The sequence below is a fragment of the Chiloscyllium plagiosum genome, unplaced genomic scaffold (assembly GCF_037043375.1).
Source record: "Chiloscyllium plagiosum isolate Xiang-an unplaced genomic scaffold, Cpla_swu_hap1 HiC_scaffold_10, whole genome shotgun sequence".
Taxonomy (NCBI): Eukaryota; Metazoa; Chordata; class Chondrichthyes; order Orectolobiformes; family Hemiscylliidae; genus Chiloscyllium; species Chiloscyllium plagiosum.
In genome coordinates this window covers 91,971,811-91,995,521 of record NW_028270148.1, presented here as the reverse complement: position 1 = coordinate 91,995,521, position 23,711 = coordinate 91,971,811, and the positions used below count along the sequence as shown (strand labels likewise).

The 23,711-nt window shown below is 37.2% G+C and overlaps 1 protein-coding gene across 5 annotated transcripts in view; it reads right to left on the bottom strand.

The window, feature by feature from the left end:
* Positions 1-3,120: 3,120 nt before the first annotated feature.
* Positions 3,121-23,711, bottom strand: part of sos1 (son of sevenless homolog 1 (Drosophila)) — a 301,150-nt gene continuing 280,559 nt past the window's right edge. For 3 of the 5 annotated variants that reach the window (XM_087991552.1, XM_043696383.2, XM_043696380.2), the window contains 6 exons: positions 16,520-16,692; positions 15,077-15,193; positions 12,840-13,119; positions 10,387-10,431; positions 9,535-9,656; positions 3,121-8,137 (listed from right to left, as the gene is read on the bottom strand). In XM_087991552.1, coding sequence (XP_087847678.1) covers positions 7,643-8,137; positions 9,535-9,656; positions 10,387-10,431; positions 12,840-13,119; positions 15,077-15,193; positions 16,520-16,692 — 1,232 coding nt within the window. In that variant the 3' untranslated portion in view covers positions 3,121-7,642. The remainder of the gene's footprint in view (positions 8,138-9,534; positions 9,657-10,386; positions 10,432-12,839; positions 13,120-15,076; positions 15,194-16,519; positions 16,693-23,711) is intronic. The other 2 variants (XM_043696384.2, XM_043696381.2) reach the window with 1 other exon arrangement.

The following is a 23,711-nucleotide window of genomic DNA, read 5'->3' as shown; positions in this document are numbered from 1 at the left end:
TTACAGTATTTGAGCTGGTTGAGATGCTTTAAGGATCTGTGGCTTCTTCCTCAGCAGTGGAGGAGAAGATGGTGGATAGAAAGACTGGTCTCTTCTAAGAGGATGATGTTTGGATGCCACTAGTGCCTATAGAAGACAAGTGAGGGAATAAGTTGCACAACAAGTTTAAAGCTGGAGCATGTCAAGAATATGCTCACATGATGGCAATGGAAGAACAATGCAGCAATCAAAATGAATCTTACTTGCTGTTAGGATCTCAGCAGCCCACAAGCTGTCTCTATCCTCTCCTGCCAGCTCAAAGAGCTTTTGCTCATTTGAGCAAGAAGACAATTGACGACCATTCCACAAACATCTTAGCTCTTTCAGCTTCTTGTGGGCCATTTTCTTCTGCAATGAGACAAAGGGAGGAATTGAGTAAGATAAAAGTGTCAACCAGAGCTCTTCGAGTTAGTGTAAGTGAAGGAAACTTAATGAGGTGTGTGCGTGCATAGTGAGTGCAGAGGAAAAAAAAGTTAGTAGTTTGGGGGAATAGGAGAGATGAGAGCCATCAAGGGAACATACTGCATGACAATAATGAGAGTTGCAGATCACAAACCTCAGAAGGTGCATACAATGGCAAAATTATAGTGAGTGCAAGACAGTAGAGAGCATTTCTTTCTGTATTTCTGCATTTATACTTGCTGAATACAGAAAGTCATCTTCCTGCACTGCTGGGCGATCCTCTGGCCCATTGACATCCCAACAACCTATCAGAACATGCTGGTGAAATCTGCTGCTGTAGTCTCCCCTGGTGATTCTGAGAATAAAAGGACAGCCCTCCTCTCCACCACCTAGTCCAACAGGACCTCTCGGTTCCTGTAAGTGACCCAAGAGTATCAATTTCCCTCTGTCAATCATTGCCTTTGGATTTTCATTCTCAGATTTTCATTCCTGGCTTACACTATTTGAAGTGGTGTACAGCTGCATTTTAATATGGCATCAGTAAATATTTCACTGCAGCTGAGTGCAAGACAGCATATGAGAGCAGTGTGCTACATACTCCAATCAGGTGAGCAGCATAAATGTGCATGAGAAAAAAACACTTGGGCTCATGAAGGAAAACCCTATATGAGATTCCCTGAAATTGATACAGCTAAATTTTGGGAAATTCAGTTCATTTTGTATAAATTTAAAGTAGAATAGGTTAGGTGAATTGGTCATGCTAAATTGCCCATAGTGTTCGGGGATGTGTAGGTTAGGTGCATTAGCCAGGTATAAATGTAGAGAAGCACGGGATTAGTTCTGGGTGGGTTACTCTTCGGAGGGTTGGTGTGGACTTGGGCCAACAAGCCTATTTCCATACGAAAGGGATTCTATGATTATAACTATCTTTGATAGTCTATGAAGTAGTATTCATGGTACAGTATATACATTAATCATTAAAATGTAATTTAGAGTTCATACATATAATACATTGAGGGTAGAATTCTTATATTATGAATACACAAGTCCTCAAAGCCCAGATATACTTTAACTGGTGACCTATATACTCTGCCAAGATAGTTTTGCTGACTTGAAAACTCCTGGCAGAAAGGATATTATGTTGCAGAACCGTCTTCTGCCGGCAAAGCTGATTAAGTTTGTTTAATTTATTTTTGTTGTGGTTTAAGGCTCGACTGGATAGATTTACCTTGTGTGGCATGGTGGGGAAGAGTGTAAATAGAATCTCAGAATCATGCAACATGGAAACAGGCCCAAATCGCTTATGCCAACCTGGTTTCCTAAACCGAACCAGTCCCATTTGCCTGTGTTTAGCCCATATAACTCTAAATCTTTCTATCCATGTACCTATTCAAGTATCTTTAAAATCTTTAATTGTATCTGCATCAACCATTTCCTCTGGCAGCTCATTCCATATATGCAACATCTATGTGAAAACGTTGTCTCTTAAATCTTTCCCCTTTTACCTTAAACCTACACCATCTAGTTATGGACTTCCATATCCTGGGAAAAGTCTTTTGGTATTCACCTTATTGATGTCTCTCATGATTTTATAAACTTGTATAAGATCACCCCTCAGCTTCCTATGTTCCACCAAAAAAAAGTCCCAGGATATCCAGCCTCTCCTTATAATTTAAACCTTCCAGTCTCAGCAACATCTCTGTAAATATTTTTTACACCCTTTTCAGTTTAATAACATCTTTCCTATAGCAGGGCGATCTGAGCAGAACCATTAACAACTGGAGAGTGTGAAATAAGCATCATAAAAGGAGTGTGAGTGAGAGTGAGAGTGAGACACACACACACACACACAGGTAGATAGAGACAGAGAAAGTGCAAGATAAAGAAACTTTTGGCCCAATCAGCGATCAAAATTTTGTGTTCTCTTTCTTCCATCTCCTGCCAGAAAACAAATAATGATCATGTTAATTTATATATTGCCAAAGTTTGGCATGGTCCAGCTTTAGAAATAAATTAAATTTGTATTAAGATGTTCTTTGTTTTTTTTAAAGAGTGGTACCTTTGTGCAGCTTATTGATGAAATCCATTACTCTGATGGATAAGCAGTCAGCAAGACCAACTGTTCAATACCTAGTTGTTTGTTGCCTCAAATGCGGCTTTAAACCAAGTGAGCTGGGGTGTATATGAATTCCATTAATATTTATCAAACTGTCTCGGTTTAGCTAATTCCTAGCAAATTGCCATAAAAAAAACAACACAATGTAATGGAAATTCTTGTTCAGAGTCAGAACATGATCTATATATTAAAGACTAAATTAAGACAAAACAGCATCGATAATAGTATATAGAAACCTGAACTATAAGAAATTGAACCAATATAAAATTAAACTATACAACTAAAATGAACCATGGTGTTTACTGTCTAGATCTATTATTGTGAGAGAAAAGGGCAAGTTCATTAATTGGACGCACGTTTATTCTGGTTCAGAAACCAAAAAATCCTTCATTAATTATTGAACTTGTCTAAACAATGACTCAAATTACTACTCCTTGAAGACGTAACCTATCTATTGTTCTAAAACTTAGCGTATAAATGAGAAACACTGATTTTTACTCCTGAATTAAACCTCTGCAAAAACAGATACCCAAGATTAAAAATGAAAACACTAAATGAAACACTAAGGTTTCAAACATATTTAATACATAGTTTTCATTTTTTTAAAATATAAATTAAAAAGGAAAAACAGAACATCTGACACCTGGAAATTTAACATAACCATTTAAAAATAAAAACCAATTACACACAAAAAAATTAGGCAAATGCAAAAATTCCCATTGCGAAGCATTCTAGGATTTACATACCAGTTGAAAAACAACTTAGAATATTGTTAAAAATAATTGTTGCAGGAAAGAAACAAAATATCCTGGTGAGTTACATTAAACATGTCAGTCTAATACACTTGGAACAAAAGTAAGGCAAAATCAATTTTATTTCATTATTGTGTACATTTCATCTGGGTCCTATTTTGTAAGTCAAGTGTTGCTTTGCCATTATTTACTTGTTCCCATTCTTTTTGAATATAACTTTTCAGTGTAATCGATGCAGGGGAAACCACAATTATGATACTGAATTGCAAAATGAATACTGTTACTCCTAACATAGAATACAAAATTCTACAGACATGGTTAAAGTATACAAATCGTTTTAGATGTGCCAAGACAGACTACCATTTGTTCTCAAATCTGGTCAACTTCTATCTAATGACTACATATAATCATAGCTGCAAATAACTATGCCATTCAAACTGATGCATTTATATATATGTATGTGATATATATAATATACACACACATATACACACACACACACAAAATTTAACCACTGATATGTACATTTTATATTTATAGCAGAAAAGGTTTGTTTTCTGGTGCATATAACCAGAAATATAACTTGCCCCACCTCCCTTTTCTTAAAACAAAGAGGATTTTAAAAAAAGTTCAAGAAGTCAGAAAAGAAGGTTGAGACATAATAAAAAGGCACATTTGGCAGCTACTAAAACTGGCATGCGTCTAGCACAAACAGTACAGGGCGCATCACGACACATTCAACTACAATTAAATGACTTCATTTATAATGTAGGAGGTTCCCAACCAGATCAGAGTGAATCTTAGTTTGCTTTGCATTAAAGACCACCAGCTTTGTTGCTGTGATTTGCTGCAATTTCTTCTCGAGGGAGGAAGCCTAATTTGGTCAGATATTCCTCAAGAGGGACATGAAGAAATAATGAGTAAATGAAGGTGAGGTACAAATCATCCATTATCTGGCTGAATGGTGGAAAAGGTTTGCAGAACTGAATGGTCTAAATCTGTTTATATTCCTTTACAAATTATACTCTGAAAGTCAATGCACTTTTAAGGAGGCACATAGTTGGACTTATTTTTTAAAAATAATAAATTACACTTTGTTTTCTCTTTCCCGCATTATGTGATCAATACCTAGAAATATAAAATTTGGCAGAAAATAAAGTCAGCAGTACAGAGAGAACATCTATTACTTCTGAACAGGTCTGCTGAAACTGTATCAAATCTGAAGTTTCAACTAACCAATATTTACCATGCTGACATGTACTGAAAGTAGTTCTCATAGACTTAATTTGAAGTCTGTTAGATATACAGCAATACTGCCTCATTAGTCAGCTGCAATATGACAACTATGGATTCCAGCCATAGACAGCCAAGCTTGCATAAATAGGGAATATATTTTTCAAGTGCTTTCTTTCATTTGCTGAACCATATCTAATTGACATATACAGTACAAACAGAAATGCACACTGGTAATGGTATTTTCCAACTGGTATGTAACCCTGAAAGTTAATCTGACTGGTCTGCTAATTTTCATTGCCCGTATATTTTTCAGTGAAGTCTTCCAAATTCAGTCTTCTGTGCACTCACTGCCTTTCATAGTGGCATCATTATTCAACTTAAACAGCATGCTTATGACTTACATGTAGTTTAAGTGTTGCCAGGCTTAAAAGATCTAACAAACACTTGATAGGATCAAGAGAAAAGTAACAATTGGCAAAGAGTTGACAAATTTTGACTCAATGACAACATACAAAGGTTTCTCAATGACACTGCCATTTATGAACGAAAAAAAACTTCCTAAATAGTGTCCAAAACTACTGAATTAGTGGGCTTAAATATGATACTTGTATGATACAGCACTTTTTAAATATCATGCCAACAAAAATCAAGCAGTTTTAAGACTTATTTAACTTGCTGATTATAATTGCGTAAATCCGTTACCAGTCATTTTGTACTTTACCCCAACCCTCCATGCTCCCTTCTGCATTTTCCAAATTTACAAGATCAATGAAAGCACCTGAAGCTGAAATCTACTTGCTTATATAAAAAAAATTAATGCCAATTAAGCCTTTTCCCCCAACTAAATATTGTAAAAATACCCATAACAGTTTATATTTGGCAGCCCTATCAATAGATTAACTGAAACAGTATAGCCACTGATATGTAAAAGTGCTTAAAATGGCTTGCTGAAATGATAGCATTTTAATATTGTTCGGTTGTCCCATAGATGAAGTGTTTTGAATAAAGTATGATAAATTACCAACACGAAGTCTAATTAGATACAGTAGATTTAATAGTGCTTGTTGAATTTATTTATTCTAGTGGCAATAAAGTGATTTATTTTAAAATTAGCATGCATAAGTGTATTTGTTCAAATCACAAATGTAAGCTACTGGAATGAAAATTTGTGGATAATTCAAATCATAACATCAGTACATTTTGAACCAGAGTTCAGGGTTATGCCCTTATTTCAATGCGCCAAAGGCTTGCAATCAAATAATGTACTATATCGATCATTTTTCATATTTAGTTCTGTTATAAAGGCCTGCACCCCTATTTCCTGACTCATGATCATGATGGTTTTAACACTTTTGGAAAAATTAAAAACAGGGACTAGTGACACTCTGAGATAATGTGAATTAAAGACTTAAGCTATTGCAGAGAAGTAATGTACAGTTGTAACAAGAAGGTGTGAATCAAATTCAAATGCTAACATTAAGAATGGATCATTTTGACTAAATTATGAAGTGGCATGTTTGGAAAAGGTCAAATTACAATATAGACAGGCCGATTAAAAAGTGATATCTTTTTAAGGTAACAGCAGGATTCATATATGGAGCCCAAAAGCTATTTGTAAATCTTATTTTTGATGCTAAATACTGCATTTTTGAATGGGGCTTGGAACAAGCAATCTATTATTAACAAAAATAGCTAGCTTGCACTGTTTAGTCTGACCTGTACATTGTCATCCATGCATTCCAATGCTAACTGGTTAGCAATTTAATGGTCTGATAAGCGCATGTTGCATCCCAATACTCTCATGCATCCTGCTGTAATACTGCACTAGTGTTATATACTCTGCAATCTATGTCAATCTGCTTTAAGAGTCAATTATCATCTAAATTCATGAGTTATTTGTGAATTCAAGATTGCTTTCTTTCTCTTAAATAAGACACTGCAGAAAGCACTCAACAGGTCCATTTGCATTCAGCATCATGACTTAGTTCAATACTGTGGTCTCTATAAATTTGAATCTAATTTGTTCAGTGCTCAACACACGAATCAATTAGCAAATAATATGTACTGGGAATTAACACACACTATTCAGTTATTGCTCAAATTTTTTTCCTCAATATCCTGTAACAACTTAGACTGGTATGATGTTTGGGCACATGGAGTACAGGAATGTGGGGTCATTTGAATAAATACTTCAGCATTATAAGTATCAGTGAAATAAAACAAAGGTTAATGGATCACTTTGTAATAAACCCAAATCTCCACTTCCAGATTAAGCCATTTCATCGTATGCTCTTAAACAAAAAACAGCTTTCTAATATAGTCTGCAAGGAATTTCTGACATTGCAATGATGTTATGACATGGGTTATCACTAGGCTTTAAAAGTCAGGAAATGCACAATTAAGAGAATGTTGTGAGATCAAGAGCTCATCAGAGATGTAAATACAGATGTCACTAGTTTCCACACATTGTTACATCCGGGTTAAATTCACTTTGTTTTAAATGGTAATAAAATCAGATGAATGTTTTCTCCTTTGTCTAATGAAGATGGGTGCTACATTCTCATTGAAGGATCTCTCTCGTAGGACTGGTTCTTGAATCAGTCTCCACAAAGAATGTGCCTCTTTGGTGTAGCAGGTACCCAAATTTCAACAAACAAAAAGTTTACAATTACTTTGCAGAACAAATATTTGCTCATTAGTCTAGGTACCAAAAATGCATTTCCAGGAGTCCCCTTTTTGATACATTTAAAAGTATTTAAACAAGGCATGATCATGTGAAATATCAATCCTGTTTTTAAGATGGAGGTGCAAAACCACTTTTTCTGCTAACGCTCTTCTTTTCAGCTGGTTGATATCAGGTGTTCCAACTTTTATCATCAACGTAAGTTTATCATGGGTACAGCAAACTGACAACTGCATTTTCAATTTTTGTTTCCCATTGTATGAATCCAAATTGATGGAAACACTGGTTCATACCAGAAGCAATAAAGACTTACCAAGCCAGGCATAAAACATTTTAAAGTTCTTACAGCACTGCCAATGCTGCAACCTTAGCAGTGTCCAGGAACCTGTAGTGTTTAAGGAACATATTTCAGAGCTAAGAGGAATGGGCATTTTCCAGAAGTGGTAGTCCATCTCGATGGAACGATGGATGCGTATGCTCCCTTTTGTAGGTTTTTGGTGGAAGTTTTGGAATTATTTGAGATGTAGAGCTCTGTCTTGGTGGGATGGGTGGTCCAGCAGTAGTACCAATATCAACATCTTGTGGTAAAGGAGGTGATGGCAAATGCCTGCGAGTTCCAAGAGGAGAAGGTGTCTGAGGAGGTGGTGGAGTAAAAGGCACAGGGGAATTGGGGAAAAAAGTGTTTGGATGCTCAGCTTTTCTACCCATTGGTGGAGGTTGCAGGGGTAGAGGTGAGCCTGGAAATACATCTGGTGTTCGTACAGGTTCACGGGGTGGCAAGCTGGGAGGACTATCAGGAGGTTCTGATATAGATGACCTCTCTGACAATGGATACCGAGGTGAGTAAACCTTGCCTGTGGGTTGGCGGGGTGGAATGGCAGGTGGACTGTCCAAATGTTTTGACTTGATCTGAAACAGAAAGAACAGCTCTGTTCAAACTATGCACCAACCAAATAGCTTAACAGAGATGCTTGAGTTTCAATAACATATATATAGTAATGTTAAGAGCGAGGAAGGCAATTACAATAGGCAAGTTACTGAAATGTTCTGTAACCCTAGCTTTCCCTTTTTCAATGACTGCAACCATCACATCTTCCAACATGGAACCCATATGTTGAACCCTTATTGAAGAGTAACAGCTGAAGACCTAATTTGACAGGAGGGTGTTTCCACCAGAAATCAATATCTGGATCCAAGAGCAACTTTTTTTTGTAAACAAAAAGGAATACTCAGCGAACTGGGAATCAGCAAATTTTAAAGTCACTCAGACAAATGGAGGTGGGTCCCTCATTTAATACTGCAGAGTTTCATCAGCTTTGATATTAAAAAAAAGTTGTGGATACTATTGCAATAACCACTATGTAATCTGATCATTTAATAATGAACAGTTTTATTTGATAAAAGATTAGCATTTATGTATTTTCACATACAAAATTGTTTGACGTACTGCAAATTACTTGAGACACAGTGACTATTTCAGAGACTAATATGAGCTTTGACCTCAGTAGTCTGTGGAAAACCAATTTAGGACACTGAAACGTATTTTACATATTGCAAATTTTACAGGAACTATTCAAGATCAGGTGAGCTGGTATTCACCATCCTTTTTTAAACACAGTATTGACAAAGCTGGTCTAGTCAAATTTTTATGTCAATTGTTGAACACAAAATATTGAGAATTGAGTCAAATTAGTCAAGGGAAGGTAACTGAGTTATCTCTTGAGATGGCAATAGAAGAGACCTATGGTACAAATGGTATTGGCATTTGACAGTCTAAGCTTGGATGTTATCAAAATGTTTCTGTAGTTGTTTCATTATTCTGAGTGTGAATAGAGGGCAAAATTGGAATCTCCAGCCAATCCTGACCATGTGGCTAATAAAGCAACAACATATGGTCAGAACTCCAGTAGACCTCTGAAACAATACCAAGGTGTTTTGCTGATAACCACACCATCTTTGTTTTGTCTAACGGGTACAATTACAGTCACTAAAGCACTTTCATTTGGACTGCTCCTGATCCTGGAAATCAATCTAAATTTTGGTTGGTGCCATACTCAGTCAAAAGATGCCTCAATATTGTAGCACACCTCTGGATCAATGTCTGGAGTCAAGGGGTCAATGTGGTAGAACTCAAACTGAATGACAGGTTCAGAAGATGCTACTTTATAGTAAAATCATTAGACTCCTGTTATTTTATTGGTGATTTCAAATGGCCAACGAAAGCTGATTTTTCTGCATTAGACATACTAAGCAACATGTCACATTATGGGATAAATTATATTGTCATTACATTTTAGTTGGCTTACCTTGGACGGAGAAGATTCTGTTGGGGCAGATTCAGGTCGCCTACGTGGTGGAACAGGAGGAGGGATGTGAGCTTCATCAACACTTCTACTGTAGCTCGTTATTGAAGAAATTGATGCTGGCCCTGTGAGAAAGGATTCTTTAGTTTTGCTAACAATAGGATGCATTAAAAACTATTCATATGATACTAAAGATTAAGTTGCAAATTAAGTTTATTAGCAAATTTCAAAGCTGCCTTGAATATTTACCATCAAGTGAATAGCGCTGCATTCATATTCTAGTACATGCATTAAACTAGGACAACCTAGAATTTTGTAGAAAACTAGAAAAGGAAAAGCAATAATAAACATGCAAGTTGAAGGTTAACTTACAGTATTGACTGAAATCTCAAAAAAGTTTTAAAAGCATTAGTAGAAGCTTTGAGTTCTGGGGAACAGCAATTTAAGGACCTCCTCTAGTGTGTTCTCATGAAAATATTAGAGTTATTATAACCTGAAACCTAAATGCTAAAACGTATAACTTGCAAGTTACATACAATAAGGCATTATTGCTTAAAATTAGATGGGAAATTAAAAATCCAACTTTACAAAAATGTTTACCAAATGGAAACTGCCTGAATAACATTTGATTGTAATGCTATTCATTTTAAACTGTTTGAATATAAAAACTTTAGAAAATCCAGATGCAAATGGAATTATCAGCATGAAGGAAAGCGAACATATTCAATGTTCTAGTATGCATGCTGTCATCCATGTTAAAACAAAGCTGCTTTTTAGCATAAAAAACAGTGCATGGTCAGCTTCAAAAAGCCATGCTGCGTTATTAAATATGCAACATTAAAGCCCAATACTAACTTGCACCATGGGCCAGTGTAACTGGGGCAAATATGGTATCACTGCCTGTGGAAGAAAATAGAAAAAACTAAGGATGGCACAAGCCCAGCAGATTTATCCATTTTTACAATTTGCATATGTTAGCTATAAGCTTCTTGATGTTGTTAGCTATTTAAATTTGCCACTGATAGTACACCAACAATTTGGAGATATTTGATTTTTAATCCGGGTACATTTTCAGACTAAAAAATGAAGGTAATACAAAAATTCCTTGGGAATGATAGCAATAATTCAAAATCAAATCAATAACAGACAGACGAACACAAATAAAGTGATCTATAATCACCAATATGTTAAATGGATTTGACAATTGATGGGCATACCAATTGCCTTTCCTTTTGATTAGGCTACCACACAACTAACTAATTTACAAAATAAAACCCACAAGGTTTCTCCCAGCCACCTGTATTAACATAGAAACATGGAAGAAATGGCATAAAGTATGTGACAAGTCAAATTAAAAACTACACAATGTTCATTAAAGTTACGTTCCAGTAAATTAAGCTTTTATTTCATTTGTAGTCATGATGTCTGTTGCTCCTACAATATGTAGGTACATGCCACTTTTCAACAGAATGAAAACATATATTGACAAATGAAATAACTACTTGTGTTGACTTTCTTAAATTTTTAGCCAAGAAATGACAGGAGTTCCAAGGTGAAGCATGTTTTCTGATTATTTCCAAGCAATAATCTGCTGAAGAAAATTTGAGTATCATCACCCTAAAGTATAAGCAACCATCTCAGAAAGTACTTCTCTCTTCCAGGCACAAGGCTGAGAAGCAGGTGCTTGCATTTCACAGCAAGTATCTCAGGGAGGAGTAGAAAAAGAAGCCAAGTTAATTTACTTCAAACAGTTAGATGATGTACAACCAAGAATTTATATCTGGTTGACTTGCCCACTTCTCAAAAGCAAAAGGACTTTATACTTGACAAGTTCATCTTAATTGAAATTGAGTACCCAATGATATTTGTCATCATAACAGTGGATGCTAGATGGATATATTTGTTCATGCCATTTTATGTTTAGCTCTTTTGAGGCAAGTCTGCAGTCAGACAACTTTAGTGGCATTTGAAATGACAATAGCAATTGCCCTGTGGATTGCAAGAAAGATGCTCTGATATTACACAATATTGGTATATCTTTGGCACCTCCCAAAGGTGTGATTTAATGGCAAAAATAAATGAAATATTACTTGCATGTGAAAACCCATGCTTTCTCCTTGATCATATGTCACAAAACTGGTCTTCAAAAAAAAACTGTCTCACAATCAGCTTGGACAGGTTTTAAATGAATCCTAGTAAAAATGAGTCTTCAATACATCTCTTTTTTTAACTTGCTAAATTTCAATACTTCACTTTTTCACACACTTAAAGAGCTTGATTAGTACTCTTGCTCGTTTCTGTACATGTATACAGGTCTACTGTCTATATCTTGTTTCCATTCAATTTAGCCAAATATTCTACTCCAGAATGCTGATGTCAATCTTTACTGAATCTTACATGCATTTGAAAACAAAACATTACAAGCATATGCATCCTAGCTCAACCCTACAAGAGTTTCAACATGTAGATCTTTGTATATTTAGAAGTGAAATCCCAATTAATACCCATCATCTACTATATAATTCATATACAATTAATGCAAAGTCTCTTTATTACTAAAATTTGCTACTTTCCAGTAAACTGATCTGGACCATATTTTGATTTTGCTTAGCCTTCCTGTTTTTATACTGATGATGATTACATGTTGATTAAAAAAAAACAAAGAACTGCAGATGCTGGAAATCAACCAAAAGCTAAGAAAACTCAGCAGGTCTGGCAGCATCTGTGCAGAGAAAGTAGTATTAACGTTTCAGGTCCAGTGACCTGTCTTTAAAACATAAGAAGGTTCTGAAGAAAGGTCACTGGACCTGTAACTTTAACTCTGCTTTCTCTCCAAAGATGCTGCCAAATGGTTGAGTTTTCAAAGTAATTTCTACTTTGGTTATTTAGATTTTGATGACATTTTCCCAATGGTCTCTAACTGCTGTGTGCATACCTGCCAAACTTCATCCCCACATCAAGTCATGTAACACTTCCTTCCTTATTGAATTACCAACATATCAAGTGAGAAATCAATTTCCAACACTTCAAAACATTTCCTCTGCTTCTGTCATGTAAAGTAAATCTTTTGGATACTTTAAATCTCTTAAAATGCTGTTAATTTTTCCTGATAAATGCACCTTAAATGTGGTCTCAAATTTTACTCTCGATTTCAGTTTTACAGTAAGATTAAACTATAAATATGCAAATCAAACAGACAGACTTCAATGTAACATAAAACAGTCAAATTTGCATTTACTTGACAAATAGAAACCACTTCCAAAACATTAATTTTGTTACCAAGCAGTTATTGAAATTAACTGACATACTTGAATAGAACGGACTGGCTGGATCAGAATCCCCAAACACACTACAGACATCTGTCGAGCTGGATGCAGCAGAAGCAGGTGGTGGCGTCAGAGGGGTACGTGGGGAATTTGGTGCTGATGCTATACTTTCGGTCTCATTCTCTGTAATGCGGCTGTAACTGATTTTCCGTGGTTCCTGCTGTAGTGGTGTAGGATGCCCACGCAATGTGCCTGACACTGGATGTCTCGGGTTAGATGGTCGGACACCAGGAGATTTCAGTGGGTAATTATATTTCTTTGCCTATAAAGATTCAAATGAAAGGTCAATTAGAAGTAAGTCCTTTAAGTCACATTTCCAGTGAATAACAATGATATAATCAAAGATCATCCCTAAATGGTAAATATATAAGGCAAATTCTGAGTAATGTTGAAATATTGTAAACTCAGGTATTAACATATCTAGAAGTTAATATGCATTCCAAGTCCATTATAATAAGGTTTTATTAGCTATGAAAGGAACATTTAAACACATATATAACATTTTGAAAAATAGATTTGTGCAATAAAATCATTCAACACTGCATCGTGAGAAGTACTTTGCAATCTATATTTTAGAGTTTATTCGAAAACAAAATTGTAAAAGATGCAAATACATGGAAAAGGTTCACGTCATATGAACTATTTCTCTCAATGATTATGACTCATGTAAAAGTGTACTTATAGAAACTGAATTAAATCTCACAGCCTATTACATAGCCACATCAATTACTAAAACAAAAAGAATTTAAGTTTGGCTTCATATTAATGTTTTATGTGAACTTGAACCAGCTAACATTTTCAAATTCTTTAGGCAGGCTTAGCATTCAGCTCAATTTAAAAACAAAAATCAGTAAATGAAGGAGGCTGGGTCAGCAGAACTCTTCACAGCAACTGATCATACCCCTCATGGATGATAACTAATCTAACGCTGAGCCAGGAGAGTTTTTTTTAAATTTATGGTTGTATTTACATTATTCACTTAGATCTGCTTTTTAAGCTTTTCCAAGTAAAATCTTAAATATTTCAAATAAATTGAAATACTACCTCAAGCCATAAAGAGAAACTTAGGTAAACCAACAGAACTTACAATTTAATTTCATCTTCAACTAACTGCCATCCTGATAGCAAAACTTAAAACTACCAGTATCTTGAATCAAAATAGCACATTTCCACTGCAGGTGAAGTTTTGTACTTGTCTGAAAGTAGTTCAATCTTTGTTGATTTTCTCACCCACTTATTGTATTTCTTCCCTGAAGGAGAATGGGTAATAATCAATTATTTTGACTTTTAGATTGGAAGCACTAGCATTCTCTGCTCATAGCCTGGTACTTTGAGAAGGTACCCGTTCAACCATTTCAGAGGAAACCTCTCAACACAGCTGCAGAGATGAAACTATTTTATTAGAGTCAATTTAGTAGGACAGACAATCAGGGACAACTTAGCGTATACCAGAGCAGCAGTGACACTAAATGTTGCCAACCAAAGTTAAAGCTTTCTCACATCAATGCTACCTGTGCTTGGCATAAGCTATACAAGTATCTGTTGAAAATATTCTTAAAGAGGTTGCAAAATGATGATATCCCTGATGCCATAATGCTTTCTGCTCCACTGTCAGATGGTATTAAGAATTTTTGTTCTGTTGAGTTTACAGCTTCAGATGAAAGTCATTATACAAGTGTAACCTGTGAAGTTGCAACAAGGCAGTATGTACCAGAATCAGTGCTGATGTTTTGGACTTAGACAAACCTAAATCTTCATTACATGGAAAATCAAGTGAAACAACTCCTTTCCTACAGAACCATCTTAATGTGAATGTTGCACTTGAATAGAACTTTGCACTTTTAGCAGGTGTTACACATCTAAACAGTATACAAGAAAAACTGTGTGCACTTTGCGCAGATATATAGATCTGCGAACATGGAATCCAGTGAATTCAAGAACAAATCTAAAGTGGATAAATCATCAAAACAGCAACAAAAAAAAGCTCAAACTTTAAAACTAAAAGCTTATGACATTTCCTCCTGTTTAGTAAGAAAATAACTTGCAAAGCTGGCAAATCGCAAATAATGTGTGGATCAATTGAGTAGTGTGACAAAGCCTGAAATGGATACTGTCTTGGTAGTTTACTCCTATATGGAAAATAGCCAATAAGCTGTCCAACATAAGTGCAAGAGGAAAAAGTTACTGACTAATAATAAATGATTAAAACAAATACTTACAAATCTAGGTAAAGATCTGGCATTACGAGGTTCTATTTCCAAAGATTTATTGAACAAATAATCTGTAAATTCTTTCTCCAAAGTATTTCCCATTGGATTTAAATTTTCAAAAAACTTCTGTAAAATTAAACAGAAACATTCATTGGTAAAACAGAAATTTGTGCCATAGAAATGCTAAAAGCAGCTTATAGCATGTGTCATTCAGATAAAGGAGATGATTGGGTCGTGAAACGTTGAGGACAGAGAAGGAGAATTCCAAGGGAAAATAGAACAGATCCTCTTCAGTTTTTTTTAGATTACTTAGTGTGGAAACAGGCCCTTCGGCCCAACAAGTCCACACTGACCCGCCGAAGCGCGACCCACCCAGATCCATTCCCCTAAATTTACCCCTTCACCTAACACTACGGGCAATTTAGCACGGCCAATTCACCTAACCTTTTCTTGGACTGTGGGAGGAAACCGGAGCACCCAGAGGAAACCCATGCAGACACGGGGAGAATGTGCAAACTCTACACAGACAGTTGCCTGAGGTGGGAATTGATCCCGGGTCTCTGGTGCTGTGAGGCAGCAGTGCTAACCACTGTGCCACTTTTAATACTTTTAACAAAAATTACTCTTAAATATCTGACTTCGGAATTTATGAATGACTGAAACACAGTAATCTCACCTACACAGAATTTCAGAAAGCTATAATTTCTTCCTTTTTTGCAGTGAAACAAAATCACTGATGTAAAATTTATGTATGGGAAGATATTAAAAGTATTTTATTTTGGTGCAAGGCAGGCATTTTAAGTGCTGGAATGCGATTAAAACAACTGCAAGACTGCTTAATAGTTGGAATTATGCAGTCTTTTGTTTATAAAGTGAAATATCCAACAGGCAAGTACAAGCTCCTTAGCCTGAAAAGATTCACCAATTTTTCCTGGCTGCTATGTCTGGAGTATCCAATCTTAGGGTCAAAGATCAAATCATCCCAAATTTTACACAATAATTGCAAGTCACAATGTTTTCTGGATAGTTGCAAGCTATACATTTCATAATCACAACAAATTTCTTTGTGCCTCAGTAAGTTGAATATTTGGCTGAACTATTAAGTGAAGCTCTGCAAAATCGTGAACAAAATATTATTTTGGAAGGTGCAAAGAGAAACAGCATTTGTAAGAATTCATTTCTCTGCACTTAATGCACCTACCGCTGAGTTACCAGTTAACAGCTCAAAAAAAACAAGTGCAGCTTACATGGTCCAGACTGTCCCACCTTTTATGCTGGGGGTGTAATATATGGTAGGGAACATGTTACAATGGTTTAACATACAAAAGAATGTAGATTTTTTTAAAAACTCAAACATTAATCAGAATGAATAATTGCTGAAACTTTTGATGTACAGCAATACACCTGTGCATTTTCCTCTCTTGCCATCGTTCTTCCAATTGTGGTACTCACCTTAATGTCTTGTTCTACTCGTAAGCAATATGGCTGGTTTTGGTATTGCTGGATCTCTCCTGTTATTTCTGCCACTTTTCTTCTCTTACTGAAATTTATCAACTCTTTACCATGTCTTTTCAAGAAATCAGGGTTACCTTCCTCAGTCTTCAGAATGTTCGTCAAATATATTCCTATCAGTTTATTTAAATACAAATTTAATGCGTTAATTTCAGGCTGACTGATCATTTTAAGATTCAAACAATATTTGCAAACTACATAAAATTCTCAATTCTCCACAAAGCCAACATTCGCAATTTCCTCATTTTCCTCAAGGTGCATTTGTGGGCAAACATGTTCTATACTGACAACCTGAAACCCCAATATTACACATCAGCTTTAAACTGAAACTACTCCCCCAATCTGCCCTTGCGAGAAGTGTGGATAGCTTACTTTCATGTGATCTTTCCTACTGTCACCGAACAAAACCATGTTTTTAAAAAGCTTTTTTAAAAACATTTTCCCTGACGATACAGACCTCTTTGTACAAGATATTTTTCTCCTTGGTTTCTCTGCATCATTACATCACCATAATGTGCTTTCCAGAGCTCTCTTAAACTGAATGAGTTACAAGAACTGATTATGATTTTCACTTGTACCCTCCAGGAAAACAGTATCTCCACCTGGCACTTGCACACAATAGTACAATTGATACTGCAAATTTAACAGCCTTGCAAAACTATGCCTCCAACCCTATTCTGCACTGTCACCATTCCTCAAGCAAATTTTCCTGTATCTTGTATCATCAAGATATTGCCAAACATCACACTTAAATCAGTTTAAATTTATTTCATATTTACTGGTTTTCCTTTTAACATAAAATTCAATATTCAGATCAAATGAAATGCATGTAACATGAGAAATTGTATAAATAATTCAATTTTCAAATGATCAATATTTTGTTAATGCATAAAATACAGGCAGTTTCCCCTATTCCATCATCATGGGTATTATCTGTTAGTTGACATCCTACCCTCATTATTGTTCCAATTAAATATAAAACGTATCTATTTTATAGAAATGACTGGATTTGAAAAATCAAATACTGCAGGAAATATTAATAGAAATATTTTCTAATCATAAAATTTGATGTTAAAGAGGAAACTTATTGAATCACAATAATGACAATGCTTTGCAAATTATACATTACAATTGAAGTGCTCAGCTTATCGATTCTGCAAGCAAGAATTAGTAAAAGTTGGATTACAATTATATGGTCTTCATTCCCAAATACCATTAAACAAAATCTTTAACTGAACATATGGGTTAAGTTTCATTACTAAATCAAAGTATTAAATAAGGAAAGGCCCAATAGGTTTGAACCTGCCTTAAATTATGCACTTTTATGATGTACCATGAATTCCTCAAATATTTAAACTTCTGACGGAATATACTGCAAATTTTACTTCCACATCCAGTTATAATCATCAGAAGAAATTCTTTCTGAACACATCACCAGGGCTTCAGTCCTGTTCCTCACCAGGAACAGATAAAGATGAGTCCGAATGAAAAATAATTGACACAACATCTGAACGTTTTCTCCCCCAACTAAGGATGCCACTTCTGAGTATATCCTGCATGATACAAAATTGGGTGGGAGGGGTATGTTGTGAGGAGAATGCAGAGAAGCATCAATGTGATTTGCAAAAATTAAGTGGGCAAATATTGACAGACGCAGTTTAATGTGAATAATTGTGTGGGTATCCACTTTGGTAACAAAAGCAGGCAGGCAGATATTACCTGAATGGTGATAGAGTCAGAAAAGGAAGGACATTGTATACAAGTTGCTGATGGTAAGCATGCAGGAGCAACAAATGGTGAAGGAGGCAAATAGCCTTCTTAGCAATAAGATTCAAGTGAACGTGCAGAGATGTCTTGTTGCAACTATACAGGGCAGTGGTAAGACAACATCCTAACTACTGTGTGCAGCATTGGTGGCTCAGTGGTTAGCACTGCTATTGCACAGCGTCAGGGACCTGGGTTCGATTCCATCCTCGGGCGACTGTGAAGAGTTTGCACATTCTCATGTCTGCATGGGTTTCCTCCAGGTGCTCCAGTTTCCTCCCACAATCCAAAGATGTGCAGGTTAGGTGGATTGGCCATGGTAAATTGTCCACAGCGTTCAGGGATGTGTAGGTTAGGTGCACTAATTAGGGGTAAATATAGGATAATAGGTTAGGGAAATGGGTGTGGGTGGGTTACTCTCGAAGGGTGGTGTGGACTTCTTGGGCCGAAGGGCCTGTTTCAACACTGCAGGGATACTATGATCCTATTCCCACTTTTGTTTTTGTTCCCCATGGCTGAACTGAATAATTACCAAGATCCATAACCAAATTATTTCTAAAGGCTCTAAAACTCCGTATCCATTTGAACACATGAATACCAAATACAAAGTAAGCGGAATATGACGTAGCTAATGATCAATACAAGGCTGAAGCAATTAGCATGAAAGGTTTACAATCACATCCCATTTACAAAAATGCTTCATAATTAATTGAATACTTTCCATAAATGGTCAATCCCACAATTTGAATCTTTCCTCCAGTTTTGGGACTTCATACTTGACTTAGTGTGTTTCATGTTTTTACATCGTATTACTACACATTTGTAACTAAATTGATACATCTTTCCCTAGTCCATGAATTTAAATTGTTCTACATCCATTGCAAGCTTTCAATGTCTCTCAAATTAAACACTGCAATATGCAGTTTGGTGTTATCAGCATATTTCACATAACACTTAGCATCCATTCAGTCAGCAGGTGGTGTGAACAGTGGAACACTGATTAGACTGCTGCAGGATTCAACCAGTTATTACATTTTCCAAATTCTTCAGCTTCAGTTCAATTCCTGGTCAGAAATTCACTGGGTCAAGGTACATGTGTTACATCCACCAGCTTTGCCACCAATTTTCTGACCCTGAAACTAGCTCTTTGCACTTTAGGCACATTGTTCCCGACAATTCCCAATTTTCAAAGCTTCTACACTCTACTTGTTTAGACCTGTCTCCAAACTAAGCTGATTCCATATCTTTCCCATTGTTACACTAAGCCAAACTCCTCCCTATGATTCTGTATCCATTTTTTTTAGGTTAGATTAGATGAGATACAGTGTGGAAACAGGCCCTTCGGCCCAGCAAGTCCACACCGACCTGCCGAAGTGCAACCCACCCAGACCCATTCCCCTACATTTACCCCTTCACCTATCACTACGGGCAATTTAGCATGGCCAATTCACCTAACCTGCACATTTTTGGACTGTGGGAGAAAACCGGAGCCATGTTCTTTTCTTTTTAAAAACAGATCCTATTTTTACATAACCAACCCAAATAATGAATCCATGCACACGCTTATTTTGGTTGCCCTCTTTGGATCCAATCTGTTTCAATTTTTTCAAAAAAAAGACTTCCCTTTAAACAATCTAGATTAAACTCTTCAGTTCATCCCTCTCAAGTACAATGACCTGCTGAATGTTTAACCCAACACTCAGTCCACCTTTTTTATTCTTGTGCTGCTGTCCCAGGTTTGACTCAGTTAGATAAGCCTACAGCTGCCTCTGTGCCTCTCTTGGAATCCCCTAAAGGGATCCTCAGGGCATATGGCATGATGAACAGCAACTCTAATTACTCCATCCTACTCTCACTTCTCATCCACTGTGATGGGCTGAGTGGTAATCTCTCATTTCCCCTCCACAGATTTGATGACTCTAGTCGCATCAACTTTGCTTCCTCCACTGCCAGCTTGGCAACCTTGCTTCTCCTGCAAATGCAGGAGAAAACCAACCATTGTCGTAGGAGTTACTCCTTCGAGATTTGGAGTTCTAACGTAATTCAATTTTCCAGGTTGTTTTCAGGGAGATTTATCTATCACTTGAGTACTTGCAACTTAAGTGTTTTCTGAAGTTAAAGAGTGCTTTGAGTCCCGCTGCACTTGGCCAATTGATAGCATGAATCCGGTGGGCCCAGGGCCTATTAGTGATTTCCCTCTGTCGTGGCCACTCTTGCCTCAGGAGAAGGGAGAGCGTGTGACCCAAGCACTCAACACTATTCCTGAACTTACACTGTCTCAAGGTTCTACCCCATTTTCTGCCCATGATCTCTCCAAGTTCATTGTGCTGATGAGACTGAACTCGAGCTCCCTCAACCTATTTTCATTAAACTATCAATCATCTGAAGTCCCTTCCTGAAAGCTCTTGTAAAATCATCCAAGTTCACTGGATTTTGTAAAAGGTCCCAGTGAGTTGCAAAACTGCAAATAGAGTCATAGAGTCATAAAGGTGTACGGCACGGAAACAGACTCTTCCGTCCAATTCGTCCATGCCGACCAGATATCCTAAACTAATCTAGTCCCATTGCCGACGCTTGGCCCATATCCCTATAAACTCTTCATATTCATGCACCCATGCAGGTGCCTTTTAAATGTTATAATTATACGAGCCTCTAACACTTCCCCTGGCAGCTCACTGCATACATGCACCACCAACGTGAAAACGTTGCCACTTAGGTCCCCTTTTAAATATTTTCCTGCTGCCCCTAAACTTATGCCCTCTCGTTCTGGACTCCACCACTCCAGGGAAATGACCTTGTCTATTTACCCTATACATGCCTCTCATGATTTTATAAACTTCTGTAAGGTCACCCCTCAGCCTCTGATGTTCCAGGGAAAACAGCTCTACTCTCTTCAGCCTCTCCCTACAGCTCAAACCCTCCAACCCTGGCAACATCCTTGTACATCTTTTCTGAACATGTTCAGGTTTCACAACATCCTTCCTATAGGAGGGAGACCAGAACTGCACACAATATTCCAAAACTGGCCCAACCAATGTCCTATACAGTTGCAACATGACCTCCCAACTCCTATACTGAATGCTCTGATCAATAAAGGAAAGCATACCAAACACTTTCTTCACTATCCCATCTACCTGTGATCCCTCTTACAAGGAGCTATGAACCTGCACTCCAAGGTATCGTTGTTCAGCAACCAAGACCTTACCATTAAGTGTACAAGCCCTGGCCTGAGTTCCCTTTTCAAAATGCAGCATCTCACATTTATCAAAATTAAACTCCATCTTCCACTCCTCGGCCCACTGGCTCACCTGATCAAGATCCCATTGCACTCGGAGGTAACCGTTTTTGCTGTCCACAACACCTCCAATTTTGGTGTCAGCTGCAAACTTACTAACTGTACCTCCTATGTTCACATCCAAATCATTTATATACATGATGAATAGCAGTGGACCCAGCACCAATCATTGTGGCACTCCACTGGTCATAGACCTCCGGTCTGAAAAGCAACCATTCACCACCACCCTCTGTCTTCCACCTTCGAGCCAGTTCTGTATCCAAATGGCTAGTTTTCCATGTAATTGATGCGATCTAACTTTGCTAACCAGTCTACGATGATGAACTTCTTTCTCTTGACCAAATCCTTAATTTCTCTGGTCATTCAGCATTCCCTATATCTAACAGCCTTTCCTTTCACCTGAACAGAAAGATACTGTCGCTGGATTCTCATTATCTCATTTTTGAAGGCTTCCCATTTTCCAGCTGTCCATTTACCTGCAAATCTCCACCCCCAATCAACTTTTGAAAATTCTTGCTTAATACTTTCAAAATTGGCCTCCTTCAATTTACAACTTTAACTTTTAGATCCAGTTTATGCTTTTCTATCACTATTTTGAAACTAAAATAATTAGGTCACTGGCCCCAAAGTGCTCCCCACTGACACCTCAGTCACTTTCCCTGCTTTAGTTCCCAAGAGGTGGTCAAATTTTGCACCTTCTCTAGTAGGTACTTCAACATACTGAATCAGTACTTTTTCTGGTACACACTTAAATTCCTCTCCATCTAAACCCTTAACACTGTGGCAGTCCGAGCCGATGTCTGGAAAGTTAAAATCCTCCAACATAACCACCCTATTATTTTTAGAGATAATGGAGATCTCCTTGCAAATTTGTTTTTCAATTTCCCACTGACTGTTGGGGGTGTGGTGTATAGTACAATCCCAATAAGGTGGTCATCCCTTTCTTATTTCTCCGCTCCACACAAATAACGTCCCTGGATGTATTCGCAAGAATATCCTCCCTAAGTACTGCTATAACATCCCTTATCAAAAACACAGTTTCCCCTCTTCTCTTGCCTCCCTTTCTATCCTTCCTGTAGTATTTATACCTGGAAGAGTGAGCTGCCAATCCTGTCCATCCCTGAGCCACATCTCCGTAATTGCTATGATATCTCAGTCCCATTTTTCTAACCATGACCCGAGTTCATCTACCTTCCCTATTAAGCCTCGTGCATTGAGAGAAATGCACTTTAGTTATCAGTCCAGCCTCATCCTCTGCTTTGTTTCTGACTGCCCTGACTGTTTGACTTGCTTCTTTTCCCAACTGTACTCGTCTCAGACTGATCTCTTTCCTCACTATCTCCTCGGGTCTCACCCCACACCCCCAATTTCCTAGTTTAAATTCTCCTGAGTAGCTCCAGCAAATCCCTCTGCCAGTATATTAGTCCCCTTCCAATTCAGGTGCAATCCATCGTTCTTTTACAGGTTACTTCTGCCCAGAAGAGATTCCCAAGATTCAGAAGTGTAGTCCAGATAATACTATCCTTGAGAACCTCCTTTTTAAATTCCTGCCTAACTTCCTATATTCTCCCTTCAGAATCTCATCCTTTTTCCTTCATATGTCATTAGTTTCAATGTATACAACGACCTCCTGCTGGTCCCTCTCCCCTTGGAGAATATTCTGCACTATCTCCAATATATCCTTGATCCTGGCACAAAGGAGGCAACACACCATTCTGATTTCTCCCTGTTGGCCACAGAAACGTCTGTCTGTGCCTGACTATAGAGTCCCCTATCACAATCAATTGCTTGGAAGCTGGTGTACTACTTGTTATATTAGAGCCAGTCTCAGTACCAGAAACTTGGCTGTTTCTCTGACAGTCCTACATTTTCTACAATAGCATACTTATTTGAGATGGTGATCACCACAGAAGACTCCTGCACTACTTCCTTCCCTCTCCTACCTTTCCTGAAGGTAGCCTATCTCCCTGACTGTATCTGTGGTTTTTACCCCCTTCCTATAACTGCCATCGGTCACACCCCACAGTCCTGCAAATTCCTAATTGCCTCTAATTGCTGCTCCAACCGACCTAT